This window comes from Ovis aries, chromosome 1 (assembly GCF_016772045.2).
Source record: "Ovis aries strain OAR_USU_Benz2616 breed Rambouillet chromosome 1, ARS-UI_Ramb_v3.0, whole genome shotgun sequence".
Lineage (NCBI taxonomy): Eukaryota > Metazoa > Chordata > Mammalia > Artiodactyla > Bovidae > Ovis > Ovis aries.
Window position 1 is genome coordinate 19,592,761 of NC_056054.1, and position 13,676 is coordinate 19,606,436.

A 13,676-nucleotide genomic window follows, 5' to 3' on the forward strand; every position below is an offset into this window, starting at 1 on the left:
TTCTGATTTTGGGCCTCAAGACATTGTGTAACTTCTGTTATTTTCTTAGAACGTACAGCTGCTGCCATGTGAGCAAGCCTGGGCTAGCCTCCTGTGTAAGAGACTAAATGAAAAAAGAAAGGGACTTCCCTGGTTGTCCAGTGGCTAAGATTTCACACTTCCAATGCAGGGGGCCTGGGTTCAATCCCTGGTCAGGAAATTAAATCCCATATGCTGCAACTATGAGTTCTCATGCCACAACTAAGACTCGACACAACTAGATAAATAAATAAATATCTTTTTTTAAAGAAAGAAACTTGGCTGTCCCAGCTAAAGCCCTAGACATATTAGCGGGTTCAGCTTTGGTAGGCAGGCTCAAAGAATTGTAACAGCTTCCTAGCATTCACACCCTTCTGTATCCTCTCCCATTGAATATGGGCTGGCCTAGCTACTTGCTTCTATCCAGCAAGGGGGAAAAGTAATGAGATATCATATTTGTGATTAGGTTACGTAAATTCATAACTTATGCTTTGCTAGAAGATTCTCACCTTTTCTCCTTGGAGAAAAGGTCTATTTAACAAATGGAGCAAGGAAGAAGGGACATCTACATGGGGAAAAAAAAAAGCCAACCTGATACCATATACAAAAGACAAATCTGTTTGGATCAAGGAATTATGTGTCAAGCATAAAACTTAAAAATTCTTAATGGAAAATCTAAGTTAACATTGTTCAGAACTTGCAGTATGGAGTTCTTCAGCAAGACATAAAAAAGAATGAAATTTGCCATTTGTAGCAACATGTAGGGACCTGGAGAGTATTACACTTACTTAACGAAATAAGTCAGATGAGAAAGACACACACAGTATGTTATCACTTATATGTGAAATTTAAAAAATAAAAAGAAACAGACTCACAGCTATAGACAACACTTAGTGGTTACCAGTGGGGAGAAGGAAGATGGAGACATAACAGAGGTAGGGTATTAACAGGCACAAACAACCATGTATAAAATAAATAAGCTAAAAAAAAAATAGATTGTACAGCACAGGGAATATAGTCAGTGTTTTATAATAACTATAAATGGAATATAATCTTTAGAAACTGAATCACTATGATGTACACCTGAAACTTAGATAATATTGTAAACCAACTATAACATACTTTAATGAAAAAAAAAATAGGCAAACAAAACAGAGAATTGGAGTCTAAGAGAAAATTAAACATGTATGAATAAAAATTCACTTAATTTTTTTAAAAAAGGAGATTAATTTGAGAAAAAAATTTCAGAACTGAGGATTTGAATTTTCAGATTGAAAGGCCCAAGAGATCATCCAACACAAGAGATGTCATTCAACACAAGAGATGACAATCAAATCCTAAGGCATATCAATGCGAAATTTTAAAAGTTTGGAAATAATAAGATTCTATAAGTTTCTAGAAAGGGAAAAGCCTCAAGAATCACTATGCCATTGGACTTCACAGAAAAGCTAGAGTATAGTGAAATAATACCTTCAAAATTTTGAGGGGTCAGGATTTCCATGAGAATTTTATATCCAGCCAAAATATCCAATAAGTATGAGAGCAGAATAAAGACGTGCAAAAGCTCACAAAATTTATTTTTCACAAACCCCATCTTAGGAGGCTACCAGAAGATATATTTTTATACACACACCCACAAAGGTACATAAGCTAAGAAAGAGGAAAATATGAGGTGCAAGATATGAGAATGAAGGGTGAACCAAAAAAGACAGTTCTATAGCAGGGCAACTAATCCAGAATCTAGGAGAGAGATCTTCAAGAATTTGAAATTCTGGGAATACTTAGACTGTTGGAAAGTAATTAGAGGAGGAAATTCACACAACTGGGATTAAGGTTGAATTGGTAATAAATACATAGAAAATTAGGCAAATGAAAAAACAGGACAATTTTTAGGAAAATAAAGAGAAAAATAACAACATACTACAAGGTTCTGCTGTGAATATCATTTATAAGCTCATAATAATGTAAACATATATTCAGTTAATCAACACTACAATATAAGTATGTCACTGTATTAGGAAGCTGGGGAGACTGGAAATTTACATGCCTTGTGTGTGGGGGGAGAGGGTATGGTAAAACAGAACTAAATCTTTAAGTTTCACAGTAGAAAGTAAGTAGATAATTCCTAAAACTAAAAATATCAAGACACAGCAAACAAAAGCATGTCATTTGAGATGTGGGATTAAATGTGAAAAAAAATTGGCTAAAAATGTGAAGTGGCTCCCTCCGAGTATGGTGAGGATAGACAGGATGGGGGTTATTCATAGCATATTGTAATAAGTTGCAACCCCCATATATATATACCTAAGTAAATCACTCACCTCCTTCTTTTCAAATATTATGCCTTGAAACACACTTCCCTGTAACTGAAACATTAAATTGCTCCCTGTATTTTGTACATGTTCCTGCTATTGTACCTATCACACCATGACATACAATTTCTACTATATTTGAACTTATTTCTGTACACTGATTCCTCAAACACAAGAATTTCAGTTTTGAGTACGCAGGAGTTTCAATCACTTCTGTTGGACATAATTAGGGGAAAAAACAGGTTGGGGCAGAAAGAATGAGATTGAGAAGAGAAAAAAAGATAAATCAGAAGCCTAAACAGGAGTAGAAGTTTGCTTGTTGAAGTAGAGCTTTGAGAGAAATAAAGGAAGCTGAAGCAAAAGAAATACAGGCTCAGAACTGCCTGCCAACATGTGTTAATACAGAGGGAGCTAAGCTGACTGACAGGTGACAACCAAGTGACAGCTTTCATTTGTGAGATTCTGAAGCACCCTGATATATATTGATCTAGTTTGGACCCAGGTAAAGAACCTGCCTGCCAATGCAGGAGACATAAGAGACATTGGTTCAATCCCTGGGTCAGAAAGATCCCCTGGAGAAAGGCATGGCAACCCATTCTAGTATTCTTGCCTGGAAACTCTGTTGGACAGAGGATCATGGCAGGCTACAGTCCATGGGGTTGCAAACAGCTGAACACGACTGAAAGGACTTAACACAGTCTGGACCAAAGCTATCCATTACTCTGAGAACTAGGGGAGAGTTTGAGAAATACTACAGTGAACTGGGTAAGTTAAATAACACATTGATAAAAAATTAACATTAAATTTTTTAAATAAAGAAATGAACTAGAAAGTCAAGGCTGTGGAGTTAGAAGCCATGAGTTAAAATTCTGAACCATTCAGTTTCCTACAACATTTTCCATTTCAAACATTCCAAGAGACACGGGAACTGTAGAGATAATAATCAATAATTTGTATCAGAAAACCATAATTTTAATAGCATTAAACAGTTGTATAGAAGAATGCCCGGGAAAAAAAGCCTCTTAGTAAACCTGTTATCTGTGATGAAGCGAAATAAATACAATATGTTCTCACTGAAATTGAGAGAGAAGATTTTGGATCTTGGATTTTCTAAGCAAGGGTTGGTAAACGGAAATCTTTATACAACTGGTTGGTTGAATTCATATTGTGAAACCTGGATACAGAGGGCCAACTATGCTGTTTCAAGAAGTAGATTGCCTGATTTACAGACATCTCATTTAATTCTCACACAAAAATCCTCAAAAGATTCAGTCTCATTTTACAGCTAAAGAAAATGAAGTTCAGGTTAGTTAGATAATTTGTCCAAGACTGCACAGTTTTTGAGCACTGAAGCCCACTCAGTCTGAATTCCAGAACCTGTGCATTTAACAACCATGCTACAGCAGCAGCTGTTTAATTGAAAAATCTTGGAAACATTTCTAAACACAAATTAATAGGCAATGGGAATTCCCTGGTGATCAAGTATTTAGGACTCCGTGCTTCTTCTGGCTGGGGCTTAGGTTTGATCGCTGGTCAGGGAACTAAGATTAAATTAAAAAAAAAAAAAAAAAAAGGCAATGTAGTGTCAGTATATTGTATATTGCTGAAACTCAGACTCCTATAATACCCATTCATGAATCCAACTACAACTTAGACTCTAATTTTTAGGACTTAAACATCTAGGGCTTGAATATACTTTCTCTTACCTTGAGGGCAATAAGAGATACCTTTATAGGCAGGCCCCTCAACCATTCAGTAGTATCTAGTAACTGGTCACCATGGGCCATAACTGAGCCAGATGTGGGGATAAACTAAACAAAACAGACATGACTCCTATTTTCATGGAGCTTATAGTTCAATAGAGGAGAGAGTAAGTACAAGAGTAGCGCTGCCATATATAGGCAAATAGGGGTTGAATTAGAGGGTCAAGGAAGGCATCTCTCAGCAGATAACTTGAAGTTAAGTTGGATTTAGAGTGCATGTGTTTCAGGTAAGGGGAGAGCATTTCTGGCAGAGAACATCACATGTAAAGGCTTGCAGCAGGGGGAAGAATAAGCTCCAAAAATCCAAACATAAATTAATTTGATCCTGCCCTCCTCAGTATCTTTAGTTCCTAAAAATCTGAGAGGGAAGTGGCAACACGAAGAAAGATGGGTCCTGAAACATCTAGCCATTAGCCATTCTCCCATAAGCCAGTAAGAACACTGTTTGGGAAACTTGGATCTAACGGATCCAGACTATTAAACAATATCTGAGAAAGAGAGGACCACTGGCTATTCTGGCACATAAGAGCAGTCAAGAGGCAGACCAAACATACAATCTGAGAAATTTATGACTCTTAAAAAAAATGCTTATCATTGAAATGCATAGCATTCCATGGTAAGAATTTAAAACTTAGTCCTCAAATACAACAAAATATAGATACTGAGGAGTTCAAAATTTCATGTAAAGAATGAAAAAATCAAAAATATAAATCTGACTATGACATTCTCTTGTTTAAAATTCCTCAAATACATCCCTACTGTTTCAGGGATAAAGTTCAAACTCATTAGTCTAATCCCTGTATTCTCTCTAGTACCATTTCCAGCTCCCCTGCCCTCCGTACTCAGAATCTAACCATACAGCAAGTTACCAGTTAACATAACACTTTTTCAAAAACAGAAGAGCCACCTTAAAGAAACTTCCAATAACCATGTTGTTACCATTTAAGCATCAATTTTAAAATAAACATAATAGTTAATTTAAGATAAAATTATGAAAAGCTACTCATCTATAATGATAATTAAGACATAAAAGCTAATATACAATGTACAAAAAAGTTATAATACCAAGAGTAACTATAGTAAGGTATTTGATTTTTTTGCATTGTTATAAGTAGAGGATTATAAAAAAGAAAACAATAATATTTGTAAAAAATATATATGTTTATAAAGTCTGACAATACACTTGCTTCTATCTAGTAGGTAGAAAAGGATGAATACAAGGAATTGTGAGTAAGCAAACCAGAGCTCACAAAAGTAGAAATTACATCAAGAACCAAAGGACTGATCCACGTAGGAAGTATAGAAAGAGGATTCAACGATTAATCTGTATCAATGATTGCTTTAATACAAAAAGCACCTAGAAAGACATTTCAATGCTATAGTTCAAAATAATAAATTAACCAAATGTTCTGAAAAAGAGAGCTAAAAGTACAAACTACATTACTAAAATCCTATGAATGAACATTCTAGTGGCTCTATTAATAATAATCAGATACTAATAAACCATACATAGCTTCTAATAATTGTAACAGACCATGTCAATATATAAAGATAGGACAATGGGTTATATAATGCTGGCTAAGAAAAATCTAAAGGACATATCATTCCAGGGGGGAAAAAACACATTATAGGAAAAACTAAAACCTATATAAAAGTATGCTCTAACAAAGTTTTTTGGTCATAAGTTCAGTTATTAAAAGTAGCCCAGTCATAGTATGAATGATTCAGCTGAAATACTCTGGGAAAAGTAGTCATGAACTATGCCTTAACTAAAAATCAACAATAAGCCAAAAACCCAAATTCTATAACCCTGGCTGGAGTAGAGTATTATTCCTTTTCTTTTGGATCTGGTAAGATTACTGTAACTCTCTGAAAATTAAAAAAATAGCCCACTACTGGAATCCGGGGAAATATCAAGATATGTTGTAATCCCAAGACAAAACATGGTTAATGACTGTTTTGTTTACTGGCTATTTTGGGTTCGTGTTGGCCCAGCTAAAGAATTTGTCTGCAATGTGGGAGACGGTTCAATTCCCGGGTTGAAAGAACCCTTTGAGAAGGGAAAGGCTACCCACTCCAGTATTCTGGCCTGGAGAATTCCATGAACTGTATAGTCCATGGGGTTGCAAAGAGTCAGACAAGACTGAGCAACTTTCAGGGTCATTGGAGTATTCAAGAGAATCAACCATTCTAGAGGTGCCGCGCGGAGACGCTCTGCACCCGTGCAAACATGGTGCTGCGCGTGGTGCGGAGTGTATGTGCCATCTTGCGCCTGCGCACCATCTCGGCACCCAGTGCACCCTGCTTGCTGAGGCCCTGGGGACTGTGGGCGGGTGCCGTCTGGGCGCTGTGCACCGGCCCTGCTCTGCTGTCAGTGCGGAAATTCACAGAAAAACACGAATGTGTAACAACAGAAAATGGTGTTGGAATAGTGGGAATCAGCAATTTTGCACAGCAAGCTTTGGGAGATGTTTACTGTAGTCCTTCTGAAGTTGGAACGAAGTTGAACAAACAAGAGGAGTTTGGTGCTTTGGAAAGTGTGAAAGCTGCTAGTGAACTCTATTCTCCTCTATCAGGAGAAGTAACTGAAATTAATAAAGCTCTAGCAGAAATCCAGGACTTGTCAACAAGTCTTGTTATGAAGATGGTTGGCTGATCATTCAGTAACCCTTCAGAACTAGATGAACTAATGAGTGAAGAAGCATATGAGAAATACATAAAATCTATTGAGGAGTGAAAATGGAACCCCTAAATAAACTACTTTGAAACAACTTAAAAAAAAAAAGAATCAACCACTCTAAATGTGCAATAGTAATCTTAATTGCTTAAAGATATCTAACTTGTCATTGGATTTTAATTATTTTTTAAAAAGTGATTTTAAATTAGATTTGTTTCTCACGTATATGTATTCAGTTACACAATGCAAACAGTTCTGAGTGCTCCTCTCTGTAGACAAAAGCCTCTTGGATAATATAGAATCCAATCAATAGTTATAAGCTTCTTTACCCCTAGCACAGTGCCTACAGCACAGTCAGTTTTCAATAAATATCTGTTTTTAAGTGAAAGCATGAATGATAATTATAAGAAGTTGACAAATAAATCAAACGCCACCCTCCTTACCTGCTTTTTTTTTCCCCTTTTGACCTGGAACTGGTTCTAAGCTTTCTTGACCTTTTCTCATTAACATGGCAAGTGATGCATCATGAGCTCTGAATAGGTCCACAACCTCATGTAAGGCAACATCTGTTATCAGATCACAGCTCAGGACCAGTACATCTGTCTGTCAAAGGAGAAGAGGAAAAGTCAGTATCACAAGGGACAAAGGATCACACAAAATCATCACAGGATAAACTCACAATGTCTCTCTCAGAAGCACACACAAACTGGACACTTGTCCTCAGACCTTTTTCACAGTGGTGGAATAGGTAAAATAAATAGGGTTGTTCTAGCTGAACTGTGTTGGAGGAGGGTCTGGAAGTCCTACCTCCCCTTTGTGTGTGCCTTACTGCTGCTGTCCCTGAGGCACCTCTGGAATCCTGGGCTCTAAGGAAGAGAGTATGAAAACCATCACATTGTCTATTTCTGTGACTATGGAGTTAATGATCTTAAAATTTATATGTCTCTTTACAGTTTAAAAGGTGCTTTCACACAGTCTGATTATCCAATAAGATTGTGAAATGCTTTATTTTAAAGCAGTCACTTTGCTATAATACTAGGAAATAAATAATAGGATGAATATATTATAATGTGCCCCTCTTTGGGAAAACAGTCAAGCTAATAAACCATTATACTACAACCTTGGGTATGTATAAAAGCATTCATTTAATCCTCATAACAATACAAATTCTGCTATTTTTAAAAAGTCTGAAAAACACTGGACTACATTATTTAGGTTAAAGAATAAAGTGAATATCTAGAGAAATTTTTGTAAGTGGCTCCAACTTTTCTAAGATTTTAATTTAAAATCAAGATTCTTGCTTTGGGGGAAATAGATAATTTCAACTTACATTCTAGGAAAAAGAATCACACTTGCTCAGAAAGTGAGACTCAACCATCAGAATGCCTTATCTTACTGCCTGTAATTTCCTATTCCAAATACAGAATCTGTACTAGGACCATCATTTCTTTTTCTACATGAAACTCATTATTTATAACATAAACAATTCCTTTTGAAGGCTTCAGGTTTAAGAAGTTCAAATTTGGATTTTTTTTCTTTTTCTACTCTTCTACTTATTAAGGCTCTCTTAGTTCTTTCTGGATCTTAACTGAGCTTAAAAAAAAAAGTTCCTATAAACATCTTCTTTTTAGGAAAAAAAATTCCTAAGCCTGCAACTCACCATCCAGGAACCGTCAAACATTAACAAATCAGCCCACATACATGCAAGCTAAGGAAGAAATAGCCTGCAGAATCCCACTTCTTGTTAACAGTACTTAGAAAGGCAGGAAGCATGGGCCGTTACTAAAGACATTTCACTAGAGCCGCACAGAAGTTACCCCATCTCATTACAATGAAAATAACAGTTTGTTGAAGAAAAAAAATCCTTTCTATTTTTCTAAGTTTCTCTAATAAGATGACTGATTTCTGCAAGCTGACTGTTCCACAATAAATTAAGTTATTAACTGTACTCCAAAGTGAAGAAAATGACCCCAATGCAGATGCTTCTGAAGTGGTGACAATGCTGTCTTGGAAAATTAATGCTGTTATCATTCAATATCTGCAGAAAACAAACCTGTCAGCATAATGAATGCCAAACAAGTCCTGCATAATTGTGAACAGTCTGCAGCCTCATTTTTCTCTCTGCTTTTAGATGACTTTTTGCTAAACTGAATGCAAAATCCCCAAGGAGCACAAGAAACAGAGCCCTCCTCCTAGTGTCTGGTTGCCATCTGTTCTCAATGTGAAATGAAAGGATTCAGTCTGAAAGGGCAGAACCTGGGATACAGATGGAGGTGCTATTCCGTCAGGCCCTCTTCCTGCCTGTTCCCAAAGAATGCACCACTCTCACTGAGACCAAACACATTCTTGTTCTCTTTGCAACTGCATTTCCAAAGGAAAGTCTTTGCTGACTGATCAATGTACTTTGTTTCTAAGGCTAGAAATCCTAGAAGAAGAAACTAAAGTCTAAAAGGAAAATGAAATCATCCTTTTATCTTTTTAATACTGTTCATTTTTGTTTAATAAAAGTTATAATTGTAAGAAAATAAATGACTATTGTTTTAATTTTTATTCTAAAAATGTAAAGGCCATTCTAGAAATGCAAATGTTCTTCTACTAACTGGAACCCACAGAGAGAAAGAGGAAAAACTCCTAAAAGAGCCAGAAGTATTTCTGATCACGTGTGACCACAAACCATGAATAAACATGGACTGTTTGGACTGTGAAGCAACTGTGTATCTGAAATGCAATTAACTTGAAAGTTCCTGGGAGACATCAACCCTCAGTTGCCTTGTGTTCTTTTCTAACATCAGAGTATGTGTCATCTGCAGAGACCAACTGGCATCTCCACAGACCTCCCTATTCACTATCCTATCAGTCCTCAGTAAGCTTTACCCAAGCCTGCTCCTGTAAAGGAACGAGGGCAACATCAAGGGTGAAAAGTACAGTTCTAAAGGACAGTAAATGCGTGCATTTTTGACCAAGTGGAAACATACAAGGTCTTCAAGGGAAGGTAGAAGATAGCACTTTAGTGTTCAAGATACCCCAGAATTCAAAACTTGAACTGCTGCCGATTAGTCTTGGCTAAATCAAACAAATAGAGCTTAGAAAACCCAATTACCAAGCCACGGCAAAGTCCCAAAATCTGTCATTATAAGAACATTTTCAATCAAGCCAAAACCACTGAGTAAAACTAGAAGAAAAAAACAAAACCGGATGTATGCATGTGTGGTGATAATGGTAGGGTAGGAGGTGGGAAGAGCTACTGGGAATAGCCTCTTTTCTTTTCCTGGCAGCTGTTCCATGATAGATTGTTATAAGTAACACAATCTGGCAAACAATTTCCTACAGCAAGGAGAAAGAAAAACACACTTACTCCCCTGGAAAAAAACTGTCAGGGTAAAGTAACTACCATGCTTTTACCCACTCAGCACTTCCACAAACAATGACTATGATCCAAATCACCACCCAATGCCCAACCCTGCCAATAAGGAACTAATGAATTCAGCTATTTGGTGCAACTGTGAATTGTCACAGTTTACATTTTTCTATGTGGTCCAGTCCCAATCCAATCTCCAAGAGTAGTTTGGTGCTTTAATAATTCAGTTCAGTTCAGTTTAGTCGCTCAGTCATGTCCGACTCTTTGTAACCCCATGGACTGCAGCACGCCAGGCTTCCCTGTCCATTAACAAATTTTGGAGCTTGCTCAAACAAACTCATGTCCATCAAGTCCAGTGGTGCCATCCAACCATTTCATCTTTTGTCGCTCCCTTCTCCTCCTGCCTTCAATCTTTAATAATTACCCATGGCTAACTGCAATAGAGATCTCACTATGCTCAATTTTCGTTGAAAATGCCTGGAAAAGATTCACAGTCATCAGTCCCCAAAGTGCTCACCAAAGGGCCAGCTGCCATTTTATTTTTTACTCTGGTTGGACGAGCAGGTGCAGGAAGGAACGACCAACTTAGTAATGTAAATAAGAAATGTGACAATCCTTAGGCTTTCAACTAAATATCCTTCCTCTGTTCCTTAACTTAATCACAGTATCACCACCTTCCAGGATCTGAAGTCAGAAAGCTGGCCAGAGCCTAGGATTGAAGTCCTCTTTCTCTGGCCAAGTTCCCCTACCCCATCCCTATATTTCACTGGCCCCAAGTCCTCCTCTTTTATTTACACTGTCCTGATTTAGGCCTCAAAATATTTTTCCAGTATCTTAATTGGTCTCTCTCACTGCAATTTTCCCATATTCTAATCTGTACCCCAATTTCCACTGCTTCAGTTTCAGTTTAGTAGCTCAGTCGTGTCCAACTCTTTGTGACCCCATGGGCTGCAACACGCCAGGCCTCCCTGTCCATCACCAACTCCGAGAGTCTACCCAAACTCCTGTCCATTGAGTTGCTGATGCCATCTAACCATTTCATCCTCTGTCATCCCCTTGTCCTCCTGCCCTTAATCTTTCCCAGCATCAGGGTCTTTTCAAATGAGTCAGCTCTTCGAATCTGGTGGCTAAAGTATTGGAGTTTCAGCTTCAACATCAGTCCTTCCAATCAACACCCAGGACTGATCTTCTTTAGGATGAACTGGTTGGGTCTCCTTGCAGTACAAGGGACTCTCAAGAGTCTTCTCCAACACCACCCTTCAAAAGCATCAATTCTTCGGTGCTCAGCTTTCTTTACAGTCCAACTCTCACATCCATACATGACTACCAGAAAAACCAAAGCCTTGACTAGATGGACCTTTGTTGGCAAAGTAATGTCTCCATTTTCCTTTTTTAATATGCTGTCTAGGTTGGTCACAACTTTCCTTCCAAGGAGTAAGGGTCTTTTAATTTAATGGCTGCAGTCACCATCTGCAGTGATTTTGGAGCCCCCCAAAATAAAGTCAGCCACTGTTTCCACTGTTTCCCCATCTATTGGTCATGAAGTGATGGGACCAGATGTCATGATCTTAGCTTTCTGAATGTGGAACTTTAAGCCAACTTTTTCACTCTCCTCTTTCACTTTCATCAGGTGGCTCTCTAGTTCTTCTTCACTTTCTGCCATAAGGGTGGCGTCATCTGCATATACTCCCAGCAATCCTGATTCCAGCTTATACTTCATCCAGCCCAGCATTTCTCATGATGTACTCTGCAAAGAAGTTAAAAAAGCAGGGTGACAATATATAGCCTTGACGTACTCCTTTTCCTTTTTGGAACCAGTCTGTTGTTCCATGTCCAGTTCTAACTGTTGCTTCCTGATGCATATAGATTTCTCAAGAGGTAGGTCAGGTGGACTGGTACTTCCACCTCTAAGAATTTTCCATAGTTTATTGTGATCCAAACAGTCAAAGGCTTTGGCATAGTCAATAAAGCAGAAATAGATGTTTTTCTGGAACTCTCTTGCTTTTTCCATGATCCAGCAGATGTTGGCAATTTGATCTCTGGTTCCTCTGCCTTTTCTAAAACCAGCTTGAACATCTGGAAGTTCATGGTTCACATATTGCTGAAGCCTGGCTTGGAGAATTTTGAGCATTACTTACTAGCGTGTGAGATGAGTGCAATTGTGCGGTAGTTTGAGCATTCTTTGGCATTGCCTTTCTTTGGGATTGGAATGAAAACTGACCTTTTCCAGTCCTGTGGCCACTGCTGAGTTTTCCAAATTTGTTGGCATATTGAGTGCAGCACTTTCACAGCATCATCTTTTAGGATTTGAAACAGCTGAACTAGAATTCCATCACCTCCATGAGTTTTGTTTGTAGTGATGCTTTCTAAGGCCCACTTGACTTCACATTCCAGGATGTCTGGCTCTAGCTAAGTGATCACACCATCGTGATTATCTTGGTGGTGAAGATCTTTTTTTGTACAGTTCTTCTGTGAATTCTTGCCCTAAAGTAGTGTTCTCCAAACAAAAAGATAAATACTTATCCATTTATTCTCACTTAAATTTATTTAAAAACACACAAGTCACTATAAATGATAGAATATACTCTTTCTATAACATATAAAAAACAGATACTTTTAAAAGAAGAAATAACATTAAAAGAACTAATTGTTGTGTTTAGTCTCTAAGTCATGTCCGACTCTTTGCAACCCCATGGACTGCAGCACGCCAGGCTTCCTTGTTCTTCACCATCTCCTGGAGTTTGCTCAAATTCATGTCCGTTGTATCAGTGATGCCATCCAACCATCTCATCCTCTATCATCCCCTTCTCCTCCTGCCTTCAATCTTTCCCAGCATCAGGGTCTTTTTCAATGATCTGGCTCTTCACATCAGATGGCCAAAGTAGTGGAGCTTCAAGTTCAGCATCAGTCCTTTAATGAATATTCAGGGTTGATTTCCTTTAGGATTATCTGGTTTGATCTCCTTGCTGTCCAAGGGACTCTCAAGTCTTCTCCAGCATCACTGTGCAAAAGCATCAATTCTTCGGCACTCAGCCTCTTTATGGTGCAACTCTCACATCTGTACATGACTTACTAGAAAAACCATGGCTTTGACTATATAGGCCTTTGTCGGCAAAGTGATGTCTCTGCTTTTCAATATGCTGTCTAGGTTTGTTATCTCTTTTCTTCCAAAGAGCAAGCATCTTTTAATTTCATGGCTACAGTCACCATCTGCAGTGACTTTAGAGCCTAAGAAAATAAGAACTAGAGATTCAAATATTTTCCTCTGGGACTCCATCCTGCACACCCTCTGGCTCTGAGAACACTCTATTTTGGAGATCATCGCTCTGCGGGATTAAGTTCAAATTCCTTACCATGACATTCAGTTCAGTTCAGTTCAGTCACTCAGTCGTGTCTGACTCTTTGCAACCCCATGAATCGCAGCACGCCAGGCCTCCCTGTCCATCATCATCTCCCAGAGTTCACTCAAACTCACATCCATTGAGTCGGTGATGCCATCCAGCCATCTCATCCTCTGTCATCCCCTTTTCCTCCTGCCCCCAATCCCT

General features: G+C 38.1%; 1 protein-coding gene and 1 pseudogene across 2 annotated transcripts in view; one reads left to right on the forward strand and one right to left on the reverse strand.

Annotated features, from left to right (window-relative positions):
• EIF2B3 (eukaryotic translation initiation factor 2B subunit gamma) overlaps positions 1-13,676 on the reverse strand; it is a 117,725-nt gene that overhangs the window by 69,839 nt on the left and 34,210 nt on the right. For both annotated transcript variants that reach the window (XM_004001908.6, XM_012124123.5), the window contains exon 4: positions 7,214-7,373. In XM_004001908.6, coding sequence (XP_004001957.1) covers positions 7,214-7,373 — 160 coding nt within the window. The remainder of the gene's footprint in view (positions 1-7,213; positions 7,374-13,676) is intronic.
• LOC114112971 (glycine cleavage system H protein, mitochondrial-like) lies at positions 6,324-6,881 on the forward strand (annotated as a pseudogene).